At 46.8% G+C, this 25,246-nt stretch overlaps 1 protein-coding gene across 3 annotated transcripts in view; it reads right to left on the bottom strand.

The window, feature by feature from the left end:
- grhl1 (grainyhead-like transcription factor 1) overlaps window positions 1–25,246 on the bottom strand; it is a 145,114-nt gene that overhangs the window by 6,351 nt on the left and 113,517 nt on the right. For all 3 annotated transcript variants that reach the window (XM_072498766.1, XM_072498764.1, XM_072498765.1), the window contains exons 14-16: window positions 24,399–24,484; window positions 11,393–11,478; window positions 3,300–3,364 (exon numbers count right to left, since the gene is read on the bottom strand). In XM_072498766.1, the coding sequence (XP_072354867.1) occupies window positions 3,300–3,364; window positions 11,393–11,478; window positions 24,399–24,484 (237 nt within the window). The remainder of the gene's footprint in view (window positions 1–3,299; window positions 3,365–11,392; window positions 11,479–24,398; window positions 24,485–25,246) is intronic.

The following is a 25,246-nucleotide window of genomic DNA, read 5'->3' as shown; positions in this document are numbered from 1 at the left end:
CAAAACCATGCTGCCTATCACTGATAATTCTATTTTCTTCCAAATGTAAATAGATCCTATCCCTCAGTATCTTCTCCAACAGTTTGCCTACCACTGACGTCAAGCTCACAGGTCTATAATTCCCTGGATTATCCCTGCTACCCTTCTTAAACAAGGGGACAACATTAGCAATTCTCCAGTCCTCCGGGACCTCACCCGTGCTCAAGGATGCTGCAAAGATATCTGTTAAGGCCCTAGCTATTTCGTCCCTCGCTTCCCTCAGTAACCTGGGATAGATCCCATCCAGACCTGGGGACTTGTCCACCTTAATGCCTTTTAGAATACCCAAATACCCAAAACCTCCCCCTTCCTTTTGCCGACTTGACCTAGAGTACTTAAAAATCCATCCCTACTAGCGTGGAGGCCTGGACAAACGACATGGCTGGGTTCATAAAGTTGGAAAGGATTAAGTTTGCCTTAAGGGGGTCTGCGCAGGGGTTCTACAGGCTGTGGCAACCGTTCCTAGACTACCTCGCGGAGCGTTAGAGGAAGGCCGGTCAGCAGCAGCAGCAACCCTGGGGGGGGGGGGGACGGGGGGGGGGGACGGGGGACGAGAGATTGCTTGAGGGGACAGATGAGCGGGGGATAACATGGAGGGTGGGGGAAACTGGCACGAATGGGCGAGAGCCAGTGTATAAAGCTCTGTAAATATATCTTACCATGTATATATCTTGCTCAGGGCGATTTTGTGTTATTTTGTTACGGGGTGTGGGGGTGTGGGGGGGGGGGGGGGGGGGGGTTATCGTTTGTAAGGGGAAAAAATTGTTTTGTTTTGTTAAAAAACTTTAATAAATATATTAATTTTTTTTAAAAATCCATCCCTAGCCTCAATGTCCATCATGTCCCTCTCCTTGGTGAATACCGATGCAAAGTACTCATTAAGGATCTCTCCCATTTCCTCTGACTCCACGCATATAATTCCCTCTTTTGTCTTTGAGTGGGCAAATCCTTTCTCTAGTTACCCTCTTGCTCCTTATATACGAATAAAAGGCTTTGGGATTTTCCTTAACCATGTTAGCCAAAGATACTTCATGACCCCCTTTTAGCCCTCTTTATCGCGCATTTGAGATTTGTCCTACTTTCCCGATATTCCTCCAAAGCTTCATCAGATTTAAGTCGCCTCGATCTTATGTATGCTTCCTTTTTCATCTTAGCTAGTCTCACAATTCCATCCGTCATCCATGGCTTCCTAATCTTGCCATTTCTATCCCTCATTTTCACAGGGACATGTCTGTCCTGCACTCTAATCAACCTTTCCTTAAAAGACTCCCACATTTCAAATGTGGATTTACCCTTAAACAGCTGCTCCCAATCCACATTCCCTAGCTCTTGCCGAATTTTGTTATACTTGGCCTTTCCCCAATTTAGCACTCTTCCTTTAGGACCACTCTCGTCTTTGTCCATGAGTATTCTAAAACTTACGGAATTGTGATCGCTATTCCCAAAGTAATCACCGACTGAAATTTCAACCACCTGGCCGGGATCATTCCCCAATACCAGGTCCAGTATGGCCCCTTCCCGAGTTGGACTATTTACATACTGCTCTAAAAAACTCTCCTGGATGCTCCTTACAAATTCTGCTCCATCTACACCTCCAAAACTCCATGAGTCCCATTCAATGTTGGGGAAGTTAAAATCTCCCATCACGACCACCCTATTGCTCCTACATTTTTCTATAATCTGTCTACATATTTGTACTTCATGCTCGCTTTGGGGAGGCCTGTAGTAAAGTCCCAACAATGTTATTGCACCCTATTTCTTAGCTCTACCCATTATTGCCTCAGTGCTCAAATCCTCCATCGTGCTCTCCTTAATCACAGCTGTGATATCATCTCTGACCAGTAATGCAACTCCTCCACCCCTTTTACCTTGCCTCTCTATCCATCCTGAAGCATCTATACCCTGGGATATTTAGTTGCCAGTCTTGTCCTTCCCTCAACCAAGTCTCAGTAATACCAATAACATTATATTCCCAGGTACTAATCCAAGCCCTAAGTTCATCACCCTTACCTGCTACACTTCTCGCATTCAAACAAATGCACCTCAGACCACCTGTCCCTTTGCGTTCATCATCTCTTCCTTGTCTACTCTTCCCCTTAGTCATATGGAGTTTATTATCTAGTACCTTACTGGCTTTAGTTGCTGCCTCTTTACTGACCTCTAACTTCCTAATCTGGTTCCCATCCCCCTGCCACATTAGTTTAAAACCTCCCCAACAGTGTTAGCAAAAGCACCCCCTAGGACATTGGTTCCAGTACTGCCCAGGTGTAGACCATCCGATTTGTAATGGTCCCACCGCCCCCAGAACCGGTTCCAATGTCCCAGAAATCTGAACCCCTCCCTCCTGCACCATCTCTCAAGACACATATTCATTCTGACTATTCTTGAATTTCTACCCTGACCGTCTCGTGGCACTGGTAGCAATCCTGAGATTAATACCTTTGAGGTCCTACTTTTTAAACTTATCTCCTAACTCCTTAAATTCTGATTGTAGGACCTCATCCCGTTTTTTACCTATATCGTTGGTGCCTATATGCACCACGACAACTGGCTGTTCACCCTCCCCCTTCAGTATGTCCTGCAGCCGATCTGCGACATCCCTGACCCGTGCACCCGGGAGGCAACATACCATTCGGGAGTCTCGTTTTCGACCACAGAAACGCCTGTCTACTCCCCTTACGATTGAATCCCCTATGACTATAGCCCTGCCAGTCTTTTTCCCGCCCTTCTGTTTAGCAGAGCCAGCCACGGTGCCATGAGCCTGGCTACTACTGCCTTCCCCTGGTGAGTCATCTCCCCCAACAGTATCCAAAATGGTATACCTGTTTTGGAGGGAGATGACCGCAGGGAACACCTGCACTGCCTTCCTGCTCTTTCTCTGCCTTTTGGTCACCCATTCCCGGTCTCCCTCACCAATCCTAATCTGCGGTGTGACCAACTCACTGAAGGTAAAAGTATTGGGGAAAGAGTTTGATGCGGCAGTTTATCATGGAGAAAAGGAGCTCTGAATTGGCTCCTCCCGTCCAGGACAACCCTAGAGGAAGAGCAGAGGCGATAGAAGAATTGTAGCCTTTTGCCTGGTCAAGCCGAAGAATGAAGGACTATGCAATCTAGCATTAGGTAGAATCAGGTTTGCAGCTCTTTGACTCAACAGATTGAGAATGGAAGCTGTATGAGGGGAATGGCATATATATTTACTATTAACTTATTGCAGAAATGGTTTTTCCCCATACCACCAATGTCAATTAGCATTTACTCACCCTTTTTTGCATTTCTTGTAGACTTTTGCAATTTTCTCAAGGGGTACTTCATATTTTTCTGAAATCTAGAATAACAGATCGAAAAACAAGGTGGTCCTTTTAAAAGTAATTGGGATTTCATAGAGTTATGCAGCACAGAAGATGGCCATTCAGCCCAATGTGCCTGTACTCATTCTTTAAGATAATTAATTAGTTTGGCTCCAGTGTTCCCCAGCAGTTGTGAGACAGCAAGAGACTGTCAAGGGTCGTGGATTTAATTATCACAATTGCGCACATTCTGATGATTAAATGGGATTTACTACCACTCTAGCCCACTGGCAAAAAAACTGGTAGACTCCCCCTGACAGGAAGTTAATCGATGAGAGCCAAGCCCGACATGATTAATCAGGTGGAATTAATAGATCAAATTCACTGGTGTCAGCTTAGGGCTCAGGAACTATCACTGGTCTTTTCTGTGGTCTGCTCACTGACCCTTGCACTCGCTGCCTCTCCTGCTCATCATTTATCTCCCTGACCTTCCTTTTTGCTCCCTCATTCACTTTATTCATCCTCCCACTCCTCTGCCGGGCCCTCGTTTACAGCAAGGGGTCTGGATAGGGAGGTGGTGTGGTGGCAGCAGGGCTGGTGAGCGATGGTGCTGGTGACACAGCTGTGAGTGGAAGGATTGGGGAGGGCGGCAGCAAGTAGAACAGGCAGCAGAGGCAAGTGGGAGGGTCAGGACGAGAAATGGCGAGGGGGGGGGGGTCAGGAAGGGAAATGGCGAGGAGGGGAGTCAGGAAGGGAAATGGCGAGGAGCGGGGTCAGGAAGGGAAATGGCGAGGAGCGGAGTCAGGAAGTGAAATGGCGAGGAGTGGGATCAAGAAGTGAAATGGCGAGGAGGGGTCAGGAAGGGAAACGGCAAGGGGGTGATGCGTTATGCACTCTGGGATAACACAGGCTGCAACTGGATGCAGCTTGAACCAAAAGATACTCCAGACCTTGAAGTTAGTTCAATCTGATTTATTGAACCAGTAGCACAGTTAACACAGTTCTCTATGAGTTCGACTCTCTGCTAACCTAAGTGTGGTTACTCTGTCTGACTGAACCAGACTAGCTCTTAGCCACGTGCTGGAGGTGTGATACTGTACATACACCCTGACTCACTCTGTAAATGTTCATCAGTGGAACGAGGGGGAGTGCGAGTGCCTCGTGCCTTTTATAGTGAGATACCACCCCTGAGTGTCCTGCCTGCTCATTGGTCATGTCCTGTTCTCGGTGTTCATTGGCTGCCTGTCTGTATATCATTATCTGCATGTCTGCATATCATGACAGGGGTGGGGGGGTCGTCAGGATGGGAAACGGCAAGGAGGGGGTTCAGGAAGGGAAATGACGAGAGGGGGGCGTCAGGAAGGAAAATGGTGAGGACGGGGGGGGGGGTCAGGAAGGGAAATGGTGAGGAGGGGGGGGTCAGGAATGGAAACAGGGGGACTTCCGGGTGCGGCGATGACCAGCTAAGTCGCACGTTTCGGCACGTCCCCTTTTAACGGACTTTTGGGCTCTTATCGGGAGCCCCAACGGCAATTTTCGAAGGCTAAACCCACTGTGAGGCGACATAGAAGGGAGTCCCCCTGGATGTGAATGGACAGAAGAGATAATAGTGGCCAGATTACGGAGGATCCTCTGGAGCAGCGGCAAAGAAGGGAAGAGAGAAGCAAGATGGCGGCGGAGGGAGGCCAGTTGATATGGGGCCTGGAACAGCAGAGTTCCTCCGGCGATGTGTGGAGGAGCTCAAGAAGGAGGTGCTGGCGCCGATGCTGCAGGCGATTGAGGGGTTAAAGGAGGCGCAGAAGACCCAAGAGGTGGAGCTCCGTGGAGTGAAGGCAAAAGCTGCCGAAAATGAGGACGAGATACAGGGCTTGGTGGTGAAGACGGAGACACACGAGGCACTGCATAAGAGGTGTATGGAGAGACTGGAAGTCCTGTAAAATAGCTCGAGGAGGAAGAACTTATGAATCTTGGGTCTTCCCGAAGGGGCAGAGGGAGCGGACGTTGGGGCGTATGTGAGCACGATGCTCCATACCTTAATGGGAGCTGAGGCCCCGACGGGCCCCCTGGGAGTGGAGGGAGCGTATCGAGTCCTCGTGAGAAGACCAAAGGCAGGAGAAATACCTCGAGCAATAGTGGTGAGGTTCCACCGCTACAAGGACAGGGAGATGGTCCTGAGATGGGCGAAAAGGACATGGAGCAGCAGGTGGGAGAATGCGGTGATCCGCGTGTATCAGGATTGGAGTGCGGAGGTGGCGAGAAGGAGGGCAAGTTTCAATCGGGCCAAGGCGGTGCTCCACAAGAGGAAAGTGAAGTTCGGAATGTTGCAGCCGGCAAGACTGTGGGTTACACACCAGGGTAAACACCACTACTTCGAGACGGCAGAAGAAGCGTGGACATTTATTGAAGAGGAGAAGTTGGACTAGATTGGAGAAAGAGTGTTTGAAATGAATAGTGAGGTGGTGGCAAGGGACTGTGAATCAGATGGGGGAAAATTTTCTCTCCCCTCGAAGGGGGGGACACACGAAGAAATGTGGGCGCCGGTGGGGAAGGGGAGGGGGAAGGAGAGAGGGAGCTGCGCCATTAGGGGCGGGGCCGAGAGGGAAGTGCGGGCTTTGTTCCCGCGTTATGAAAATTGTGGCGGGAAAGGGGGCGCAGGAAGGAGGGGGCCTCACATGATGGGAGGCTAAGGATAAACGGGGGAAGCCGAGGTCAGCCAAAGTTTGCTGACTTCCGGAAGCAATATGGGGGGAGCAACTAAGCTGGAGAGGGATCTAGCGGGGGGGGGGGGGGGGGGGGGGGGTTAACTGGGTTGCTGCTGCTAAGGGGAAGGGGGAGCAGTTACGGGATGGGATGGTCGGGACGGGAGGGCGCCGGCGGGGGGATAAGCGGGTGCGTGGGAACCGGGTGAGGAGCTGGTCTAAAAAAGGGGATGGCTAGTCGACGAGGGGGGGGGGGGGTAAAGAGCCCCCCAACCCGGTTGATCACGTGGAACGTGAGAGGGTTGAATGGGCCGATTAAGAGGGCAAGCGTACTTGCGCACCTAAAGAAGCTAAAGGCAGACGTGGTCATGCTTCAGGAGACGCACCTGAAACTGGCGGATCAGGTCAGATTAAGAAAAGGATGGGTGGGACAGGTATTCCACTCGGGCTTGGATGCGAAAAATAGCGGGGTGGCAATACTGGTGGGGAAATGGGTATTGTTTGAGGCGAAGACCATAGTGGCGGACAGTGGGGGTAGATAAGTGATGGTGAGTGGCAGATTGCAAGGTAAGGCGGTGGTGCTGGTGAATGTATATGCCCCGAACTGGGATGACGCGAACTTTATGAAGTGTATGTTGGGGCGCATCCCGGACCTGGAGATGGGAAAGTTGGTAATGGGGGGGGGGGGGGGGGGACTTCAACACGGTGCTGGACCGGTCCAGATCTAGGACCGGGAGGAGGCCAGCAGCGGCCAAGGTGCTTAAGGGCTTTATGGAGCAGATGGGAGGAGTGGATCACTGGAGATTTACTAGGCCAAGGAGTAAAGAGTTTTCCTTCTTCTCCCATGTCCACAAAGTGTACTCCCGGATAGACTTCTTTGTCCTGGGAAGGGCGCTGATCCCGAAGGTGGCAGGAACGGAGTATTCGGCTATAGCCATTTCAGATCATGCCCCAATTGGGTAGATCTGGAAGTAGGAGAGGAAAAGGAACAGCGCCCACTCTGGAGATTAGATATGGGACTGTTGGCGGACGAGGGGGTATGTGTAAGGGTGAGGGGATGTATTGAAAGGTACCTAGAGATTAATGATGACGGAGAGGTCCAGGTGGGAGTGGTCTGGGAGGCGCTGAAGGCGGTGGTTAGAGGGGAGCTGATCTCCATAAGGGCCCATAAGGGGAAACAAGAGGGTAAAGAAAGGGAGAGATTGTTGAGGGAGATTTTGAGGGTGGATAGGCAATATGCGGAGGCTCCAGATGAAGGGCTATACAGGGAAAGACGGAGATTGCACACGGACTTTGACTTGTTGACCACGGGTAAGGCGGAGGCACAATGGAGGAAGGCACAGGGAGTGCAGTATGAATATGGAGAGAAGGCGAACCGGCTGCTGGCCCAACAACTTAGGAAGAGGGGGGCGCCGAGAGAGATCGGAGGGGCTAGAGACGAGGAGGGTAAGATGGAACGGGGAGCGGAGAGGGTGAACGGGGTGTTTAAGGTATTTTACGAGAGGCTATATAAGGCTCAACCCCCGGAAGGGAAAGAGGGAACGATGCGTTTCCTAGACCAGCTGGAGTTCCCGGAGGTTGAGGAACAGGAGATGACAGGACTGGGAGCGCAGATTGAGGTGGAGGAGGTGGTAAAAGGAATTGGGAACATGCAGGCAGGGAAGGCCCCGGGACCGGATGGGTTCCCGGTGGAGTTCTATAGGAAATACCTGCTGGCCCCACTTCTGACGAGAACCTTTAATGAGGCTAGGGAAAGGGGGACATCACCCCCGACGATGTTGGAGGCGACGATATCGCTGATCCTGAAAGGAGACAAAGACCCGCTGCAGTGCGGGTCATACAGGCCTATTTCCCTCTTGAACGTAGATGCCACGCTTTTGGCCAAGGTGATGGTGACGAGGATAGAGGACTGTGTCCCTGGGGTGGTGCATGATGATCAAACGGGGTTTGTTAAAGGGAGGCAATTGAATGCTAATATACGGAGGCTGCTGGGGGTGATGATGATGCTCCCACCGGAGGGGGAGGCGGAGGTAGTGGTGGCGATGGATGCAGAGAAAGCATTTGATAGAGTGGAGTGGGACTACCTGTGGGAAGTACTGAGGAGATTTGGATTTGGAGAGGGGTTCAGCTCCTGTACAGGGCCCCGGTGGCAAGTGTGATTACAAATAGGCAACGATCTGACCACTTCCGACTATATATGGGTACAAGACAGGGATGTCCCCTGTCCCCGTTACTGTTTGCGTTGGCAATTGAGCCACTGGCCTTAGCGCTGAGGGGCTCTAGGAAGTGGAGGGGGGTACTTAGAGGAGGAGAAGAGCATCGGGTGTCATTATACGCGGATGATTTGTTGTTGTATGTCGCGGACCCAGTGGAGGGGATGCCTGAGATAATGCAGACACTCAGGGAGTTTGGATATAAATTGAATATGGGGAAGAGTGAACTGTTTGTGATGCACCCCGGGGAACAGGGCAGGGGAATAGACGATATACCGTTGAGGAGGGTAACAAGGGATTTCCGGTATTTAGGGATCCAGGTGGCCAGGAACTGGGGAACCGTGCATAAGCTTAACTTGGCACGACTGGTAGAGCAGATGGAAGAGGACTTTAGGAGGTGGGACATGGCGCCCCTGTCATTGGCGGGCAGGGTGCAGGCGGTTAAAATGCTGGTCCTTCTGAGGTTTCTTTTTGTGTTCCAGTGCCTCCCTGTACTGATTACAAAGGTCTTTTTTAAGAAGGTGGACAAGAATATTATGAGCTTTGTGTGGGCTGGAAAGACCCCAAGAGTAAAGAGGGGGTTCCTGCAGCGCAGTAGGGACAGAGGGGGACTGGCACTGCCGAGTCTAAGTGATTATTATTGGGCCGCCAATGTGTCAATGATATGTAAGTGGATGAGGGAAGGGGAAAGAGCGGCGTGGAAAAGACTGGAGATGGCGTCCTGTAGGGGAACTAGCCTAAAAGCACTGGCGACGGCGCCGTTACCGTTCTCCCCGAATAAATATACCACAAACCCAGTGGTGGTGGCAACTCTGAAAATTTGAGGGCAGTGGAGACGACATAAGGGAGTGACCGGTGCCTCAGTGTGGTCCCCGATAAGGAACAACCATAGGTTCGTCCCGGAAAGGATAGATGGGGGATTTAAATCTTGGCAGCGAGCAGGAATTACGAAATTGAAGGACTTGTTCTTAGACGGGACGTTCGCGAGTCTGGGAGCACTGACAGAAAAATATGGGTTGCCACCTGGGAATGCATTTCGCTACATGCAAGTGAGGCAACAGGTGAGGGAATTTCTGCAGCTCCCGGCGCAAGAGATCCAGGACAGAGTGATTTTGGGGGCATGGGTGGGTGATGGCAAGGTGTCAGATATATATAGGGAAATGAGAGACGAGGGGGAGACGATGGTAGAGGAGCTGAAGGGAAAATGGGAGGAGGAGCTGGGGGAAGAGATCGAGGAGGGGCTGTGGGCAGATGCCCTAGGTAGGGTAAACTCTTTGTCCTCGTGTGCCAGGCTCAGCCTGATACAAATCAAGGTTCTACACAGAGCGTATATGACTGGAGCAAGGCTGAGTAGATTTTTTGGAGTGGAGGATAGGTGCGGGAGATGCGCGGGAAGCCCGGCGAACCATACCCACATGTTTTGGTCATGTCCGGTATTGCATGGGTTTTGGGTGGGTGTGGCAAAAGTGATTTCAACAGTGGTGGGGGTCCGGGTCTAACCAGGCTGGGGGTTGGCTATATTTGGGGTTGCAGATGAGCCGGGAGTGCAGGAGGCGAGAGAGGCCGATGTTTTGGCCTTTGCGTCCCTAGTAGCCCGGCGAAGGATTCTACTTATGTGGAAAGAAGCTAAACCCCCGGGCGTGGAGGCCTGGATAAACGACATGGCAGGGTTCATAAAATTGGAGCGGATAAAGTACGCACTAAGAGGTTCGGCTCAAGGGTTCACCAGGCGGTGGCAACCGTTCCTCGACTATCTCGCGGAGCGATAAGGGAAAATAGGAAAGGTAGCAGCAGCAACCCAGGGGGGGGGGGGGGGCGGGGGAGGACTCATTTGGGTCCTCAGGGGTTTTTATGTGTGTGTTTATATATTAGTTATTTATATTAGATTTTACGAAGTTACTATTTTAGTTGCTATTTCTGTTGTTTCTTATTTTGCTGTTGGCAGTTGCCGTTAGTTAGCATATTATTTATTTCAAAAATGATTAATGTATATATTATTACAAAGTTGTAAAATGGGAAATTTTTGTTTTTGTTTGATCGAAAAACTTTAATAAAATATATATATTTTTAAAAAGGAATGGAAACAGGGAGGGAGGCAGAAAATGGGAGGGTCAGGGAGGGAAACAGCAAATGGGAGGGTCAGGGAGGGAAGTGGAATACTACTCGAATCATTAACACTATATAAAAATATTCTCTTCATCTCCACCTGGTTCTTTTCCCAATTGTCTTATATCTGTGTACTCTGGTTCCTAACCTTCCTTTCGGTAGAAATTGTTCCTCCTGCTCTATCAAAACTCCTCATAATTTTGAACATCATAATCAAATCTCTCAACTTTCTCTGTCCTCAGGAGAGTAATCTCAACCTCTCCAGTTCCTCCACATAACTGAAATCTCTCATCCCTGGTACAATTCTCGTAAATCACCTCTGCACTCTCTTTCTAAAGGTCCTTCCTAAAATGTGGTGCCCAGAATTGGACAATACTCCCAGAGGCCTCACCAGTCATTTAGAAAACTTTACCATAACTTCCTGGTTTTGTGAGCTTTGCCTTTATTTCTAAAGTCAAGAATCCTGAATGTTTATTTTTAAAATCGACTTGGCCTGCAGTCTTACAAGATTCCTGTATGTGAACTCCCACATGTTTGTTGTTTAAATTGTACCATTTAACTTTATCTCCTCCATTCTTTCTTCCAAAATGCAGCAGTTTGTATTTCTCTGCATTAAATTTCACCTGCCAGGTATTTATTTCTTCAATCTGCTCTCCTAAAGTCTGCTCTTATCCTTTTCACTACTTTTCCAAGGTTTGTTTTATTGGCAAATATTGAAATTATTTTCCCTATACTCCTGTCTCAGTCTTTAGTATGTACACAGATATATATTCAGTGAGAAGCATTCCCGTGGCTTCCACCACCCCCCAAACATTCCCATGTGGTTAGTTCAGACATAGATAAAGAATCTGCACTCAGCCAGGATGGGAATAAATGTGCTGCAATATATATGTTTTCAAAAAACTTCTCTGTGGACACAGCAAGCACTGCAGCATCATCTGGTGGCAAAGGGCTGCAAAGTCTTCCTCTGTGAGGAACATTCACATTCAGTCCTGTATTTACTATGTAGATGAAGCAATAAGAAATAAGAGGTAGTTTCTTTACTTACTGCCTCCATTAGGCCTTTCAGAGAAGGAGTTTTCAACATTAGTGCATCAAACACCTCTTCACATTCCTTCCGAACGTAAAGCAAAACTGAAAACAGACAGTAAGAGTCTAAACATAAAATAAAAACACAGATAGACCTTCCAGACATTTATGATGCCTTCTCTGGCACTCTTAACTAAAGCATGAGAGCGCAATACAAATTAGTCTATTTTCTTTTTAAAAAGAGAGTTTGGAATGAAAGAGGTCTCAGACTTTCTAAAAGTATCAGGATTTTATGGAATCCTCAGCACAAGGCGCAGGCAGTGAGTAACTCACTTTACCGCTGATGTCACATGTGGGATTTTGACAGATCCGGAGGAGGTGTTCAACATCAGAAGGAAACCAGTGTTAATCTGACTGACTAAAATCAGCATTCAAACATAAGGAAGGTCACAAGGCTTGGAACTTTCCACTGTCCAGCTTTCTGTGCCAGTGCTGGATCTAGTCTGCATACCAGTGGTTGTCAGTATAGTGCTTGTGAACAAAGTTTGAGTTTAGATACACACTCAAAGGTACACTGCACACAGTGCCAAATGCCCTTTGCTTACCATTCATTGTGACGCCAGCTACTAATATCCAACAAATAACAATCATTATATGAAGGTAGCTCGATTCTACTTCCACATGGTGCATGAACTTTTAGTCAGTTAAAAGCCAAATCTGCATCTGTGACAAATTGGAAAGCACTTGTGGGATAATGTGTCATTAGAACACTCATCTGCGATATAATACTGGACCAACTGCCCTGTACAAATGTACAAACTCCAAGGTAAAAGCAAAGTTGCTCACAAAAAAAGCATATTTACACATTTTAGGCCCAGCTTTCTTAAGATATTCTTAGATTTTGAGGATCTATTTTGAAGTAATTCTTTTTACAAATAATAAAAGAAGACGTTAATCATTTTTCAAAGTTAAGTGGAGGAATCAATAAAGAGGTCGCTTGAACTAGCCTTTCATTTTTTGAATTTTTGTATGCATTATATTTTCCATTATCAGCCTGGATGGACATGGAATGCATGGTGACCTTTTATGCCACATTTCATAATGTCACTTCAGCAACACTGGAAACGCTGAATAGAAACTTTCTGAACAGGTGCCCAACTTTGGAAGATGGAATATGTTGTAAAGGCTGTTAGCTGTTTTACAGAAAGGTCTGGAGGCTTGTATAGATAAACAGCTTATTGTTAACCCAGAACTATATGCATATCCAAGGTATTGCCATCCATGGGTGCTGTCTCCATGCTGGCTCCTTCCAGCATCTACCGTCTACTATCATGTGACTCTCTACATCACCATGTGGCGGTTCTCTAGCTCCACATTTACTTTTACTCTGCCGAATACCCTTGCACTACAGATCATCACCTATCCCAGAATCACAGTGCAGAAGAGGCCCTTCAGCCCATCGAATCTGAGCCAACACATAAAAAACACCTGACCTACCTACCTACCTAATCCCATTTTTCAGCACTTGGCCCATAGCCTTGAATGTTGTGACGTGCCAAGTGCACATCCAGGTATTTTTTTTATTTTTTATAATGTATTTTATTACAAACATGTATCAAAACAAGATTACAGCGAACAAACACCCCGGGAAACATACGTCCCAAAAATCAACTATACAGTCTGTACAGATTTTTCCTCTTTTTCACCCCCCTCTCCCCCACGACGAACAGCCCCTCAAACACGGTCACAAACATCCCCCACCTTTCCTCAAACCCCCCCTGAAGAGCCCCTTAACTCATACTTTATCTTCTCTAACCGCAGGAAGTTGTACAGGTCACCCAACCAAGCCGCTGCCCCTGGCGGCGATGCCGACTGCCACTCCAGTAAAATCCGCCGCCGTGCAATCAGAGAGGCGAAGGCCACAACATCGGCCTTCCTCCTCTCCATGAGCTCCGGCTTCTCTGAAACCCCAAATATCGCCACCAAAGGGTCCAGTCCACCTCCTCGTCCACTATCCTGGCTAAGACCAAACACTCCCGCCCAGAATCTTCCCAATTTTTCACAACCTCAAAACATGTGATCCAGGTACTTTTTAAGGATGTAAGGCAACCCGCTCTACCATCCTCCCAGGTAGTGCATTCCAGACCGTCACCACCCTCTGGGTTTTTTCCCTCACATCCCCCCTGAACCTCCTGCCCCACACCTTGAACTTATGACCCTTTCTTGACTTATCCTTCAACTAAGGGGAACAGCTGTACCCTATCTACCCTGTCCGTGCCCCTCAATCTTGTACACCTCAATCAAGTCGCCCCTCAGGCTTCTCTGCTCCAATGATAACAATCCAAGCCTATCCAATCTCTCTTCAGAACTTAAATGTTCCATCCTTGGCAACATCCTGGTGAATCTCCTCTGCACCTCCTCCAGTGCAATCACATCTTTCCTATAATGTAGTGACCCGAATTGCACACAGTACTCCAGCTGTTGCCACACCAAAGTTCTATACAACTCCAACATGACCTCCCTGCTTTTGTAATCTATGCCTTAACTGATAAAGGCAAGTGTCCCATATGCCTTTTCCACCACCCTATTAACCTGCCCTCCTGCCCTCCGAGATCTATGAACAAACACGCCAAGGTCCCTTTGTTCCTCGGAACGTCCCAGTGTCATGTCGGTCATGGAATACTTCCTCGTCAAATTTCTCCTTTCAAAGTGTATCACTTCACACTTTTCAGGGTAAAATTCCATCTGCCACTTATCTGCCCATTTGACCATCCCAGAAGACCATTAAGATATAGGAGCAGAATTAGGCCATTTTGCCCTTTGGGTCTGCTCTGCCAATCTTATAATGATATGTTATTCATCCCCACTCTCCTGGCTTTTCCCCATAACCCCTGATCCCCTTCTCAATCAAAAACCTATCTATCTCAGTCTTAAAGACACTCCGTGACTTGTCCTCCCCAGCTTTCTGTGGCAAAGAGTTCTACAGATTCACCATCCTCTGGCTGAAGGAATTCCTCCAGAAAATGAAAATCGCTTATTGTCACAAGTAGGCTTCAAATGAAGTCACTGTGAAAAGCCCCTAATCGCCACATTCCGGCACCTGTTCGGGGAGGATGGTACGGGAATTGAACTGTGCTGCTGGCCTGCCTTGGTCTGCTTTAAAAGCCAGCTCTTCAGCCCTGTGCTAAACCAGCACCATCTGCCCATTCCTCATCTCTGTTTTAAAGGATTGTCTCTTCAGTCTGAGGCTGTGCCCTCAGGTTCTAGTATTTCGTACAAGTGGAAACATCTTCTCCACGTCCACTCTATCCAGGCCTCTCAGTATTCTGTAAGTTTCAATCAGATCCACCCTCATCCTTCTAAACTCCATCGAGTATAGACCCAGAGTCCTCAACTGCTCCTCATATGACAAGTCCTTTATTCCGGGGATCATTCTTGTGAACCTCCTCTGGATTGTCTCCAAGGCCAGCACAACGTTCCTCAAATACGTGCCCAAAACAGCTCACGATATTCCAAATGGGTCTGACCAGAGCCTTATACAGACGCAATAGTATGATGTTGTACAAATAAAAAATGGCATGATGGGAAAACTGGTCAATGGGAAGACTGGTCAACTACTTGGTACAATGTAAGAAAAGCTGACCTAGCCATTCCAATGTACCAGACCCCTTTGTAAGAAATGCTGATTTAGCCATTCCAATACACCAGACCCCTGTAAGACCGATAAGGCTGACTCCACATAACCTAAAGCATGAATAAGATCAGAGAAGGTCAAGCTATTCCAAAACGCCTGACCTCTGTAATTTCTGAGAAGGCTAACTCGTCATAACCCAGGGCGGTATGAATACGACAAGATAAGGAATGGATGAGTCTTCTCCGACCTTTTAATGTTCTATCAAAGGACAAGATAATGGTATGAGGGATGGGACAAAGAGTCCTAGAAGATCAACAGGTCATGCCTGTTTCATGACATTGCTTACGTTTCTACTTCCGATCGAATTCCTGACTAAGCTGTAGTCACGCAATCTTGATAATGATAATGTATAAATACTGAACTGATTTTCTGTAAAAGCGCGGACTTGAGAAGGAATCAGCAGTGGTAGTAACTGCTCTTCGACCTCAAGTTTCAGCCAAAACTGCATGCGATCTTTTCATAAATAAAGGTTTGTTATTTTACCATAACAAACTCTTGTTGAGTCTTTACCACAGTCACAAAAGCAGGAAAATATTGACTTCTACAATAGTACATCCCTGCTCCTATATTCTAGCCCTCTTGACACGAATGCTAACATTGCATTTGCATTTTTAGAAACAAAAATGTTTTCTTATAAATTTAGAGCACCCAATTTTTTGGGGGTGAGACCCATGCAAATACTGGAAGAATGTGCAAACTCCACACAGACAGTGACCCGGGTCCTCAGCACCGCAAGGCAGTAGTGCTAACCACTGCGTCACCGTGCAGCCCTCTGCGCGCTTTAACTGCCAACTGAATCTGCATGTTAACCTTAGGAGAATCCTGAACTAGGACTCCCAAGTCCTTGTGCTTCTGATTTCCGAAATGTTTTCCAATTAGAAAGTAGACAATGCTTCTATTCTTCCTATAAAAGTGCATAACCTCACACTTTTCCTCATTGCATTCCGTCTGCCACTTCTTTACCCACTCTCCTAGCCTGTCCAAGGCGTTCTGCAGCCTCCTTGCTTCCTAAACACAACCTGTCCCTCAACATATTTTTGTATCATCTGTAAATGTAGCAACAGTGCCTTCAGTTCCTTCTTCCAGATCATTAATGTATATTATGAAAAGTTGTGGTCCCTACACTGACCCCTGCAGAACACCGCTAGTCACCGGCTGCCAAGCATTAAAAAGACCCCTTTATCCCCACTCTCTGCCTTCTGCCAGTCAACCAATCCTCTATCCATGCCAGTACGTTGCGCCTAACACCATGAGCTCTTATCTTATTTAGCAGCCTTCTGTACAGCACCTTGTCAAATATCTTCTGGAAATCAAAATAGATCACGTCCACTGGTTCTCCTTTATCTAACTTCCTCGTTATCTACTCAAAGAATTCTAACGGATTTGTCAGGCATGACCTCCCTTTGACGAATTCGTGCTGACTCGGTCCTATTTTACCATGCACTGCCAAGTACTCCACAATTTCATCCTTAATAATAGACAAAAATATTACCAACAACCAAAGTCAGGCCTATAATTTTCCATCTTCTACCTCCCTCGCTTCTTAAACAGGGGTGTTACATCAGCCATTTTCCAATCCTCTGAGACCCTCCCAGCCTCCAGTGGTTCCCGAAAGATTACCACCAATGCCTCCACAATTTCCTCAGCTATTTCCTTCAGAACCCCGAGGTGTAGTCCATCCGGTCCGGGTGATTTATCCACCTTCAGACCTTTCAGTTCCCCAGCACCTTCTCCTTAGTGATGCCCACTACTCTCACCTCTGTCCCGACTCTCAAAGTTCTAGTCTGCCACTGGTGTCTTCTACTGTGAAGTCTGATGCAACGTACCTATTCAGTTCCTTTGCCATTTCTTTGTTCCCCATCACTACTTCTCCAGCCTCATTTTCCCGTGGTCAATTGTCCCTTCATGCCTCTCTCTTACTCTTGCTTCATATTACTAGCTAGCTGTCACTCATATTTCATCTTCTCCCCTCATTGCTTTTCAAGTTGTCCTCTACTTGCTTTTAAAAGCTCCCAAATCCACTGGCTTCCCACTATTCCTCACCACCATGTATGCTTTTTCCTTTGCTTTTATGCTATCTTTGACTTCTCTCATCAGCCAGGGTTGCTTTGTCCTCTCCTTAGCAGGTTTCCTCTGATATGTTATCTGAGTTGGTTTAACATTGACTGCAACTGGATGCAGTGAGACTAGAAACAGGCTTCCGACACAGGAGATGGTCCAACACTGTTTTATTGAACCTGCTGGTTGCTGTACATAATCTGCTGTGGGTTAACACTCTATTAATCTAAACTGATAACCTCTGACTGGCTTGACCAGACTAACTCTCCACCACATGGAGACGGTGCTCATGGCCTTGTGCACTCTAACGATCTCTGTAGCTGTATCCTCTGAGAAGAGAGAGAATCTTAATGCCTTGTGTGTTTTATAGTGGTAGTGTCCTGTCTGGTGATTGGTTGTTCTGTGTCGTGTGTGTTCATTGGTTATCCTCTGTCAATCACTGCCTGTCTGCATCTCATTGTATACATGAGTTGATATTATGACATCCTCTTCCTTGGGATGAATTTCTGTTGTTCCTCCCGAATAATCCCCAAACCCTCTACGCCATTGCTGTTCCACTGTCTCCCTGCTAGGCTCCCCTTCCAATCAACTCTGGGCAGCTACGCCCTCATGTCTTTGTAGTTACCTTTACTTAATTGTAAAACTATCATATCTGATTGCAGCTTCTTTCGCTCAACTGCAGGGTGAATTCTATCATATTGTGGTCACTGCTCCCTAAGGGTTCCTTCACCTTAAGTTCCCTTCTCAAGTCTATCTCATAACACATCACCAAATCCAGAATTGCCTGCTCACTAGCAGGCCTTACCACAAGCTGCTCCAAAAAAAACATCTCATAGACAGCCCTGATTCACTTGCAGCCATGTCTCTGTGATGCCCACAACATTGTACCTGCCAATTTCAAAGAGTGCAACAAGCTCATTTATCTTATATGCGCACATTTAGGTACAACACCCTCAACCCTGCGTTGACTGCCCCCTTCTCTTGTTATCCCGCTTTCTATACGCAGTTCTATTACGTGTTCTGGAAACTTTACTAATCTCTCCTGAGCCCTCGTCCCCTTTAACTAGTTCAAAGTCCTCAACATTAACCTGTACTCCCACCATCTCCTTTAACTTTGATTTTCCATACAACTGGACCCCCCCCCCCCCCCCCCCCCCCACCCCCCACCCACCACCACCACCTTACCCTCACCTAGTTATGCAATTCGCCAGGACTCTGGTCCCAGCTTGATTCAGGTGAAGACCGTCCCATTGGAACAGCTTCCTCCTTCCCCAGTACTGCTGCCAACGTCCTATGAATTCAAACCCATTTCTCCCACATCAATCTTTGAGCCACGCATTTAACTCTTTAATCTTAATGACCCTGTGCCAATTAGCTTGGCACAGGTAGTAATCTGGAGATTATTACCTTTTTGGTTCTGCTTTTTAATTTAGCCGCTAGCTGCTCATACTCTTTCAGCAGAACATCTATCCTTGTTCAACATATGTCACTGGTACTGATGTAGTCCACGACAACGGGATCTTTACCCTCACACTCCAAGTTCTTTTGCAGCCCAGATGAGATATCCTGAACCCGAACACCAGGTAGGCAACACAACCTTCGACACTCTTGATCCTGGTCACAGAGAATAGTGTCTATGACCCTAACTATACTATCCTCAATTACAACTACATTTTTTTTCTCTCGTCCTACTTGAATGGCTCCCCGTACCATGGTGCTATGGTCAGTTTACTTATCCTCCCCAGTCTCCACTCTCATCCACACAGGGAGTAAGAATCTCAAACCTGTTGGACAAGAACAAGGTCTGAGCCTCCTGCAACTCTACCTCCTGGATCACTCTACCTACCTCACCCATAGCCACACCCTCCTATCCCTAACCACTGGCCAAATTCAAGATACTTAATCTAAGGGGTGTCACTGCCTCCTGAAATACAGCATCCAGGTAACTCTCCCCCTCCCTGATGTATTGCAGCATCTGAAGCTCAGACACCAGCTCATCAACTCTGAGCCAAAGTTCCTCAAGCAACTAACACTTGCGACAGATGTGATCACTAGGGACCACAATGGGTTAGGGTTAGGGTTCACCAGCTACCACAGCATGCTGATACAGCACATCGCCTACCCCTGCATCACTATTTTATTTAATTAGTTTTTAAATTTGGTTTTTAGTCTTTCTAACCTGTAAAATAGTTCTACTTTTCAACTCTAACTCAAAGTAAATGAGAATAGGAAATGCAAATTAACAGTTTTTTACCAGCCAATGAACATTCCACTTTCCTATGACGTTACTCTTTTGTTTCCCCCACTCGGTTTATGGTGAGCTCCTCGCCCATACAGCTCTTCAAACTGGCCGGGCCCACCTCTCTTTGCACTGTTTCCCGCACTGAAGCTGCTCCCACTTTTCCCACTCTGTGAGCTGGCTGCGTCTGCTACTCTATGCACTTTTTCTGCCACTATATCTTTTTTTAATAAAATAATTTTATTAAAGTTTGCATTTTTATACTGTACAAGAAATGGAGGAAACGGTTATAATTTACACGCTGTTCCTTTTTGGCAACCCCTTCCCCCCTTCCTCTTCACTGCTGTCTCCGAGTCCTATCCTAGGTCCTTCCCTTCATTGCAGATTATTTGTTCTGGCGTTTGTTATACCTTATGGCTTTGTGAGAGGCCTTCTGGTTCCTGTGTCGGTCTCTCCCTGGGTTCCCCTTTGGCGTTTCCTTGGGTCCCTCCTCCACCCCTCATTCCTGTCTGCTTTCTGTGGCCCAGGTGGTTGCTGTGCGACGGCCACCCCCCCCCCCCCTTTCTATCTGTTGTTGGCTTCAAGCAGGTCCTGAAACAGGCTGATGAATGGACCCCACGCTTTGTGGAAGCCTTTGTCTGACTCCCGGATGGTGTATTTGATTTTCTCCAGATGGATCTTCTGCCAGCCAGTTTGCAGCTGTGGGTAGTGCTGCTGACTGCCAGCCGAGCAGGATTCTCCGGCGGGTGATTAGGGAAGCAAATGCAAAGGCATCGGCTCCCTTCCCCATATGAAGTTCTGGCTGGTCCGATGCCCCAAAGACTGCCAATCTCGGGCACCCCCACAACCTTGGACATTACTTCAAAGAAGGCTGTCCAAAGCCCTACAAGTCTGGGTCAGGCCCAGATCATGGGTGTTGTGGTTGGCCGGGTCTCCCTGGCACCGTTCACATTTATCCTCCATCAGCCACAATATCTTCCTGTAATCCAAGACACTCAACCTCATTGTTAACCACCCGGCCAATCTTTGTCCCATCCTCAAACGTACTGAATCTACCCCCCCCCCCCAAAGAGTCACCTGTGTAGTTTAGACCATAAGACATAGGAGCAGAATTAGGCCACTTGGCCCATCGAGTCTGCTCCCCCATTCAATCATGGCTATATTTTCTCATCCCCGTTCTCCTGCTTTCTCTCCATAATCACTGATCCCCTTATTAATCAAGAACCTATCTATCTCTGTCTTAAAGACACTCAGTGATTTGACCTCCACAGCCTTCTGTGGCAGAGTTCCACAGATTCTCCACCCTCTGGCTGAAGAAATTCCTCCTCATCTCTGTTTTAAAGGATCGTCCCTTTTGTCTGAGATGGTGTCCGCTGGTTCTAGTTTTTCCTACAAGTGGAAACATCCTCTCCACGTCCACTCTATCCAGGCCTCGCAGTATCTTGTACGTTTCAATAAGATCCCCTCTCATCCTTCAAAACTCCAACGAGTACAGACCCAGAGTCCTCAAACGTTCCCCATATGACAAATTCTTCATTCCAGGGATCAGGCGCCGGAATGTGGCGACTAGGGGCTTTTCACAGTAACTTCATTTGAAGCCTACTTGTGACAATAAGCGATCTTCATTTCATTCTTGTGAACCTCCTCTGGACCTTTTCCAAGGCCAGCACATCCTTCCTTAGATATGGGCCCCAATCTAAGTTTATTTAAATGACAAATAATAGGGGCTCTACCACAGATCCCTGTGGTACGCCACTGGACAATGGCTTCCAGTCACTAAAGCAACTGTCTGTCATTATCCTCTGTCTCATGCAACTAAGCCAATTTTGAATCCACCTCATCCAGATTGAAATTAATCAATATCGACACCACCGGTTGGTCTGTTCACAGTGGAATTGTAGATGTTGTCATTTTGTCAGCCTGGGGGATATCTAAAAATAATCTTCAAGGCTGCTTGTATCATTTGAGCTTTTGTAAGCATTTGCCTCCTGCAGCAGAAAGCATTTCATTCCCATCACCCCTACCCAAACACCCCTCCATCGCCCATCCACCAACACCACACACCTCAAACAGCAAGCTCTCAAGCATAAGTGTGAATACCTCCAGGAGCCTGCAAATGGATCTGGTCCAGGAAATTCACCAGTTTACCTTATCAGACCTCCAGCACCGAGTCCCATGAAGCAACTGTCTGGCCATCAAGAACTAAGTTGCTGTCAGTGTCAAGATATTTCAGTTTAATAGCATAAGGAAATCAGGAGTGCATATTTCCCCAAGGATTCAAACTTCCTTTGTTAAATTGGTTCAAATGCAGACAGGCTTCGGTGTACAAACACATATAACCTAAGCACTAGCACAGTACAACTTCTTGCTTAGGCATAGTTGGTGTTAACTGCATTGTCCTGACCACGCATATGACAAGGCTATTTAAGCTTCTAGGATGCAAAGAAGGGGCTCAAAAAGACAAAGAAAATTATAAGAATTAAATTAAAATACAAAGGAGATTGGGCTATTTGAAATTAATGCAAGCAAATAAAACCTAAAAGTAAGGAAAAGCTGTTGAGATTTTTCAAAAGGAAGAGAAGAATGAAGGGATATTAAAAGGAATTGTTCATACTCAGGTCTGATTGAAGTTTCATATCATGGATTCTACTGTTCCTTTCATCAGACAATAACCATTATAAATGGTATTCACAAAATTATCTGTTTTCTTTATGTAGGAATCCAAGAACAAGCAACAATCATCTACTCACTAGGTCAAATACAAGTAATTAAGACAGTAAGAATTCCTGACTGAATATCATAGAATCACTACAGCGCAGAAGGCCATTCCGCCCATTGAATCTGCACTGAAAGAACATTTTATCTCGGCCCACACCCCCACTCTAGCCTTGTAACCCAGTAACCCTACCTTTTAGAAAAATAGAGTACCCAATTATACTTTTCCAATTAAGGGGCAATTTAGCATTGCCAATCCACCTACCCTGCACATCTTTTTGGGTTGTGGGGGCGAGACCCACACAGACATGGGGAGAATGTGTAAACACCACATGGACAGTGACCTCAGAAACCCTACTTAACGTTTTGAACACCAAGGAACAATTTAGCATGGGCAATCCACCTAACCTGCACATCTTTGGACACATAACCACATGTATTCCTAAAGAGACCCTTCATTTGGTGTTATCACTTTTGCCCCTTACTTAAATCTTTTTCCCTTTCATCACATTGGATCTCGATATGCTCCCTGTCACCACATTGCATCTGGATATGCTCCCCGTCACTAAGCTAATCTTGCAGTATAACAATGTGACAGTCATTGTGCATGTAATCTACTTCAATCAAATGATTTATGTCCTTCACTGTAAGAAACTTAAGTGCAGCTTAATTCAACCAATTGAATTTCCTCATCTAATAGATCTCAACTGGTGCTTTTTCACTTCACAAATCTTTACATTTCATTCCATCCACCTATTTGTGGCATTTTCAAATAATTCCTTAATCATGAATAGAAAGTTTCTGGAAAAAAAGAAGAAAGAATTGGTGCTACACGCCTTGTAATAATGGTTAGAATGTCAGTGAGGAAACACTCGTGCCCCATCTGGGCTACAATGCCAGGAATCTCAGCAAGGCTCTCATAGCAACATGGAGGAGTCATTTTCTTGCGTCCGAAATTAAAAGCATGTCTAGACTATGCCCGCCTACAAATGGCAAAAAAGGGTGTTCCTCCCCGTGTATAATGCAAACACCAGAACAAAACGTGGAGCACACAGTTGCTGATTGTGGCATGGAGAGATGGGGATTTCATCACAGGTTAACATCAGAAGTATGGATGGTTTAGGAAGTGGGTGTCAGACAGGAGGTGGTTACAGCTAGAAGCAGGGGTAAAGCTATGAAGGGATTTCAACATGAGGATAAGGATTTAAAATCGGAAGCACCAGGGGACCACGAGACATTGGGCTGGATTCTCCGATCCTGCAGCTATGCCCGCAAAATCCATCGGGTCTTATGACCAGAAAGTCGGCACCGCTCCCGCACTGATCCTCCATCCGGTGGTAGGCTAACAGCTGCGCAGTGTAAAGCCCCCGGCTTTACGTGCGGATACGGCCGGAGAATGGCCGGGTCCGTGGCCACGCATGCGCACGGCGGCGGCCGAGACGTGCAATGTGATGCCGGCCGCGCGCGGACCCGGCCTGCCAAAATCTGTCCCCCCTGTAACCAGCCTCGCCACCACACCCCACCAGTCCTCCAAGCCCCCGCCGAAGCCCCCCCTGCCAGTGGAACGGCTCCCCCTGACTGTGGCAGCGCTGGACCCAGTCCGCAACCGCCACTCGAAGACCCAGAAAGGTGTGAGCACACATGTCCCACGCTGTCGGGGACTCGACCCATTGTGGGCGGAGCATCAGGGGAGGGCCTCAGAGGTGACGGCATGCATACGCATTTTTTGAGGGGGCGCAGCATCGCTAAAACGGCACCGCCCCCGATTCCGGTGTAAACGGTGATTCTCCGTCCGATCACCGATCAGAAAATCCAACCCATTGTTATTGCAAAGTATCATGTCAAGCTTATATAATGTTTTCTTTAAGAAGAATGAAATAAAACAAATTACATCCCAAACCAAAATAGATCACACTATTTACTGGTGGAAGCCATTCTCATCCAAGTTCGAATTGAGGGGATCAGCGGAGAGCTTTGAGACACAGTGGGGACTGTTCATGACTATGTTTGAGGAATTGTTTGTTGCAGGGAAGGGCATGACAAAGGGGGAAAACTTGCACAAACTGTGAAATGTGGGGAATATTGTTTGATTTATTTATGTTTTTATACCTTTGAATGTCTTTGGAATAAAATATATTTAAAAAAATTTTTTTTAAAAGGAAGCCATTCTCATCTTCCCAAAAACTATCTTTGTTCACATGGACTCCACAAAATTGGTATAATTCTGACTTCTCCCACATCCCAATAATATTTTTGATGGAATAATAGAGCTAGTCTCTCAGCGCTGCTCCATATCTCCAGTCTACCAGAAACACTTACCTTTATTTGGCTCTTCTACCCTGAGGATCTTATTATGTGAACCAAACTCTTCATCAGGCAGGAATGACAGCCTTTTCAGCCCGGATCTGAAAAATTAATTGCGTGCACTGTTCAGAAGTCCAGTAGTAAATTGCTACTCATTAGGAGTTCAATTTTCTGAAGATTGGAAATGGGGCATCAAATTTGCAATTTTAATTGCTTGCAATGCACAAAAAGGTTGTTGAAACAAGTGAAATAAGAATGGCTGAAAATTGATTACAAAAAGGATATGTACATGCACGGTCATAAAGGGCACTTAAAGGATTGGGGCTGATATTACTTGGTACAGTAAACAGTAAAATATGGCAATAGCTCTGAAGGGTACTATCAAATGTCAAGAGTACAAGTTGGCCTGGACCAACCGGAGACTTTATTTCAAAATGTATATCTCTTTGATGCTCTGACTCATCTTGTATCCTACGTCCAGCTTTGCTTCTAAATTGAGGACCTAAAAATGCATTCAATACGATCAGTTTCCCAGATTTTAATGTTAACACCCAAGTAACTGGAGCAAATAGTGTTCCATTATCAGCAGATATATCTAGTCCATTATATGATGAGATAAGAGTAGATACTGCAGAGTGAATGTGTGTCCACTAAATAAAGGTGTGTCCTCAAAGGTGGGAAACATTAATGAGGAACATGCTATCGGTTTTATTTTTTCAAATGGTACTTTCTTAAATGGATTTTCACAGTAACTTCATTGCAGTGTTAATGCAAGCCTACTTGTGACAATAATAAAGATTGTTATTATTAAATGCAAATCTTGGATTTAAAATAACAGTATCGTAAAGTACTCAAGATAAGGC

Source organism: Scyliorhinus torazame, chromosome 4 (assembly GCF_047496885.1).
Source record: "Scyliorhinus torazame isolate Kashiwa2021f chromosome 4, sScyTor2.1, whole genome shotgun sequence".
In the NCBI taxonomy this organism is placed as follows: Eukaryota; Metazoa; Chordata; class Chondrichthyes; order Carcharhiniformes; family Scyliorhinidae; genus Scyliorhinus; species Scyliorhinus torazame.
This window is presented reverse-complemented; position numbering and strand designations above follow the sequence as displayed.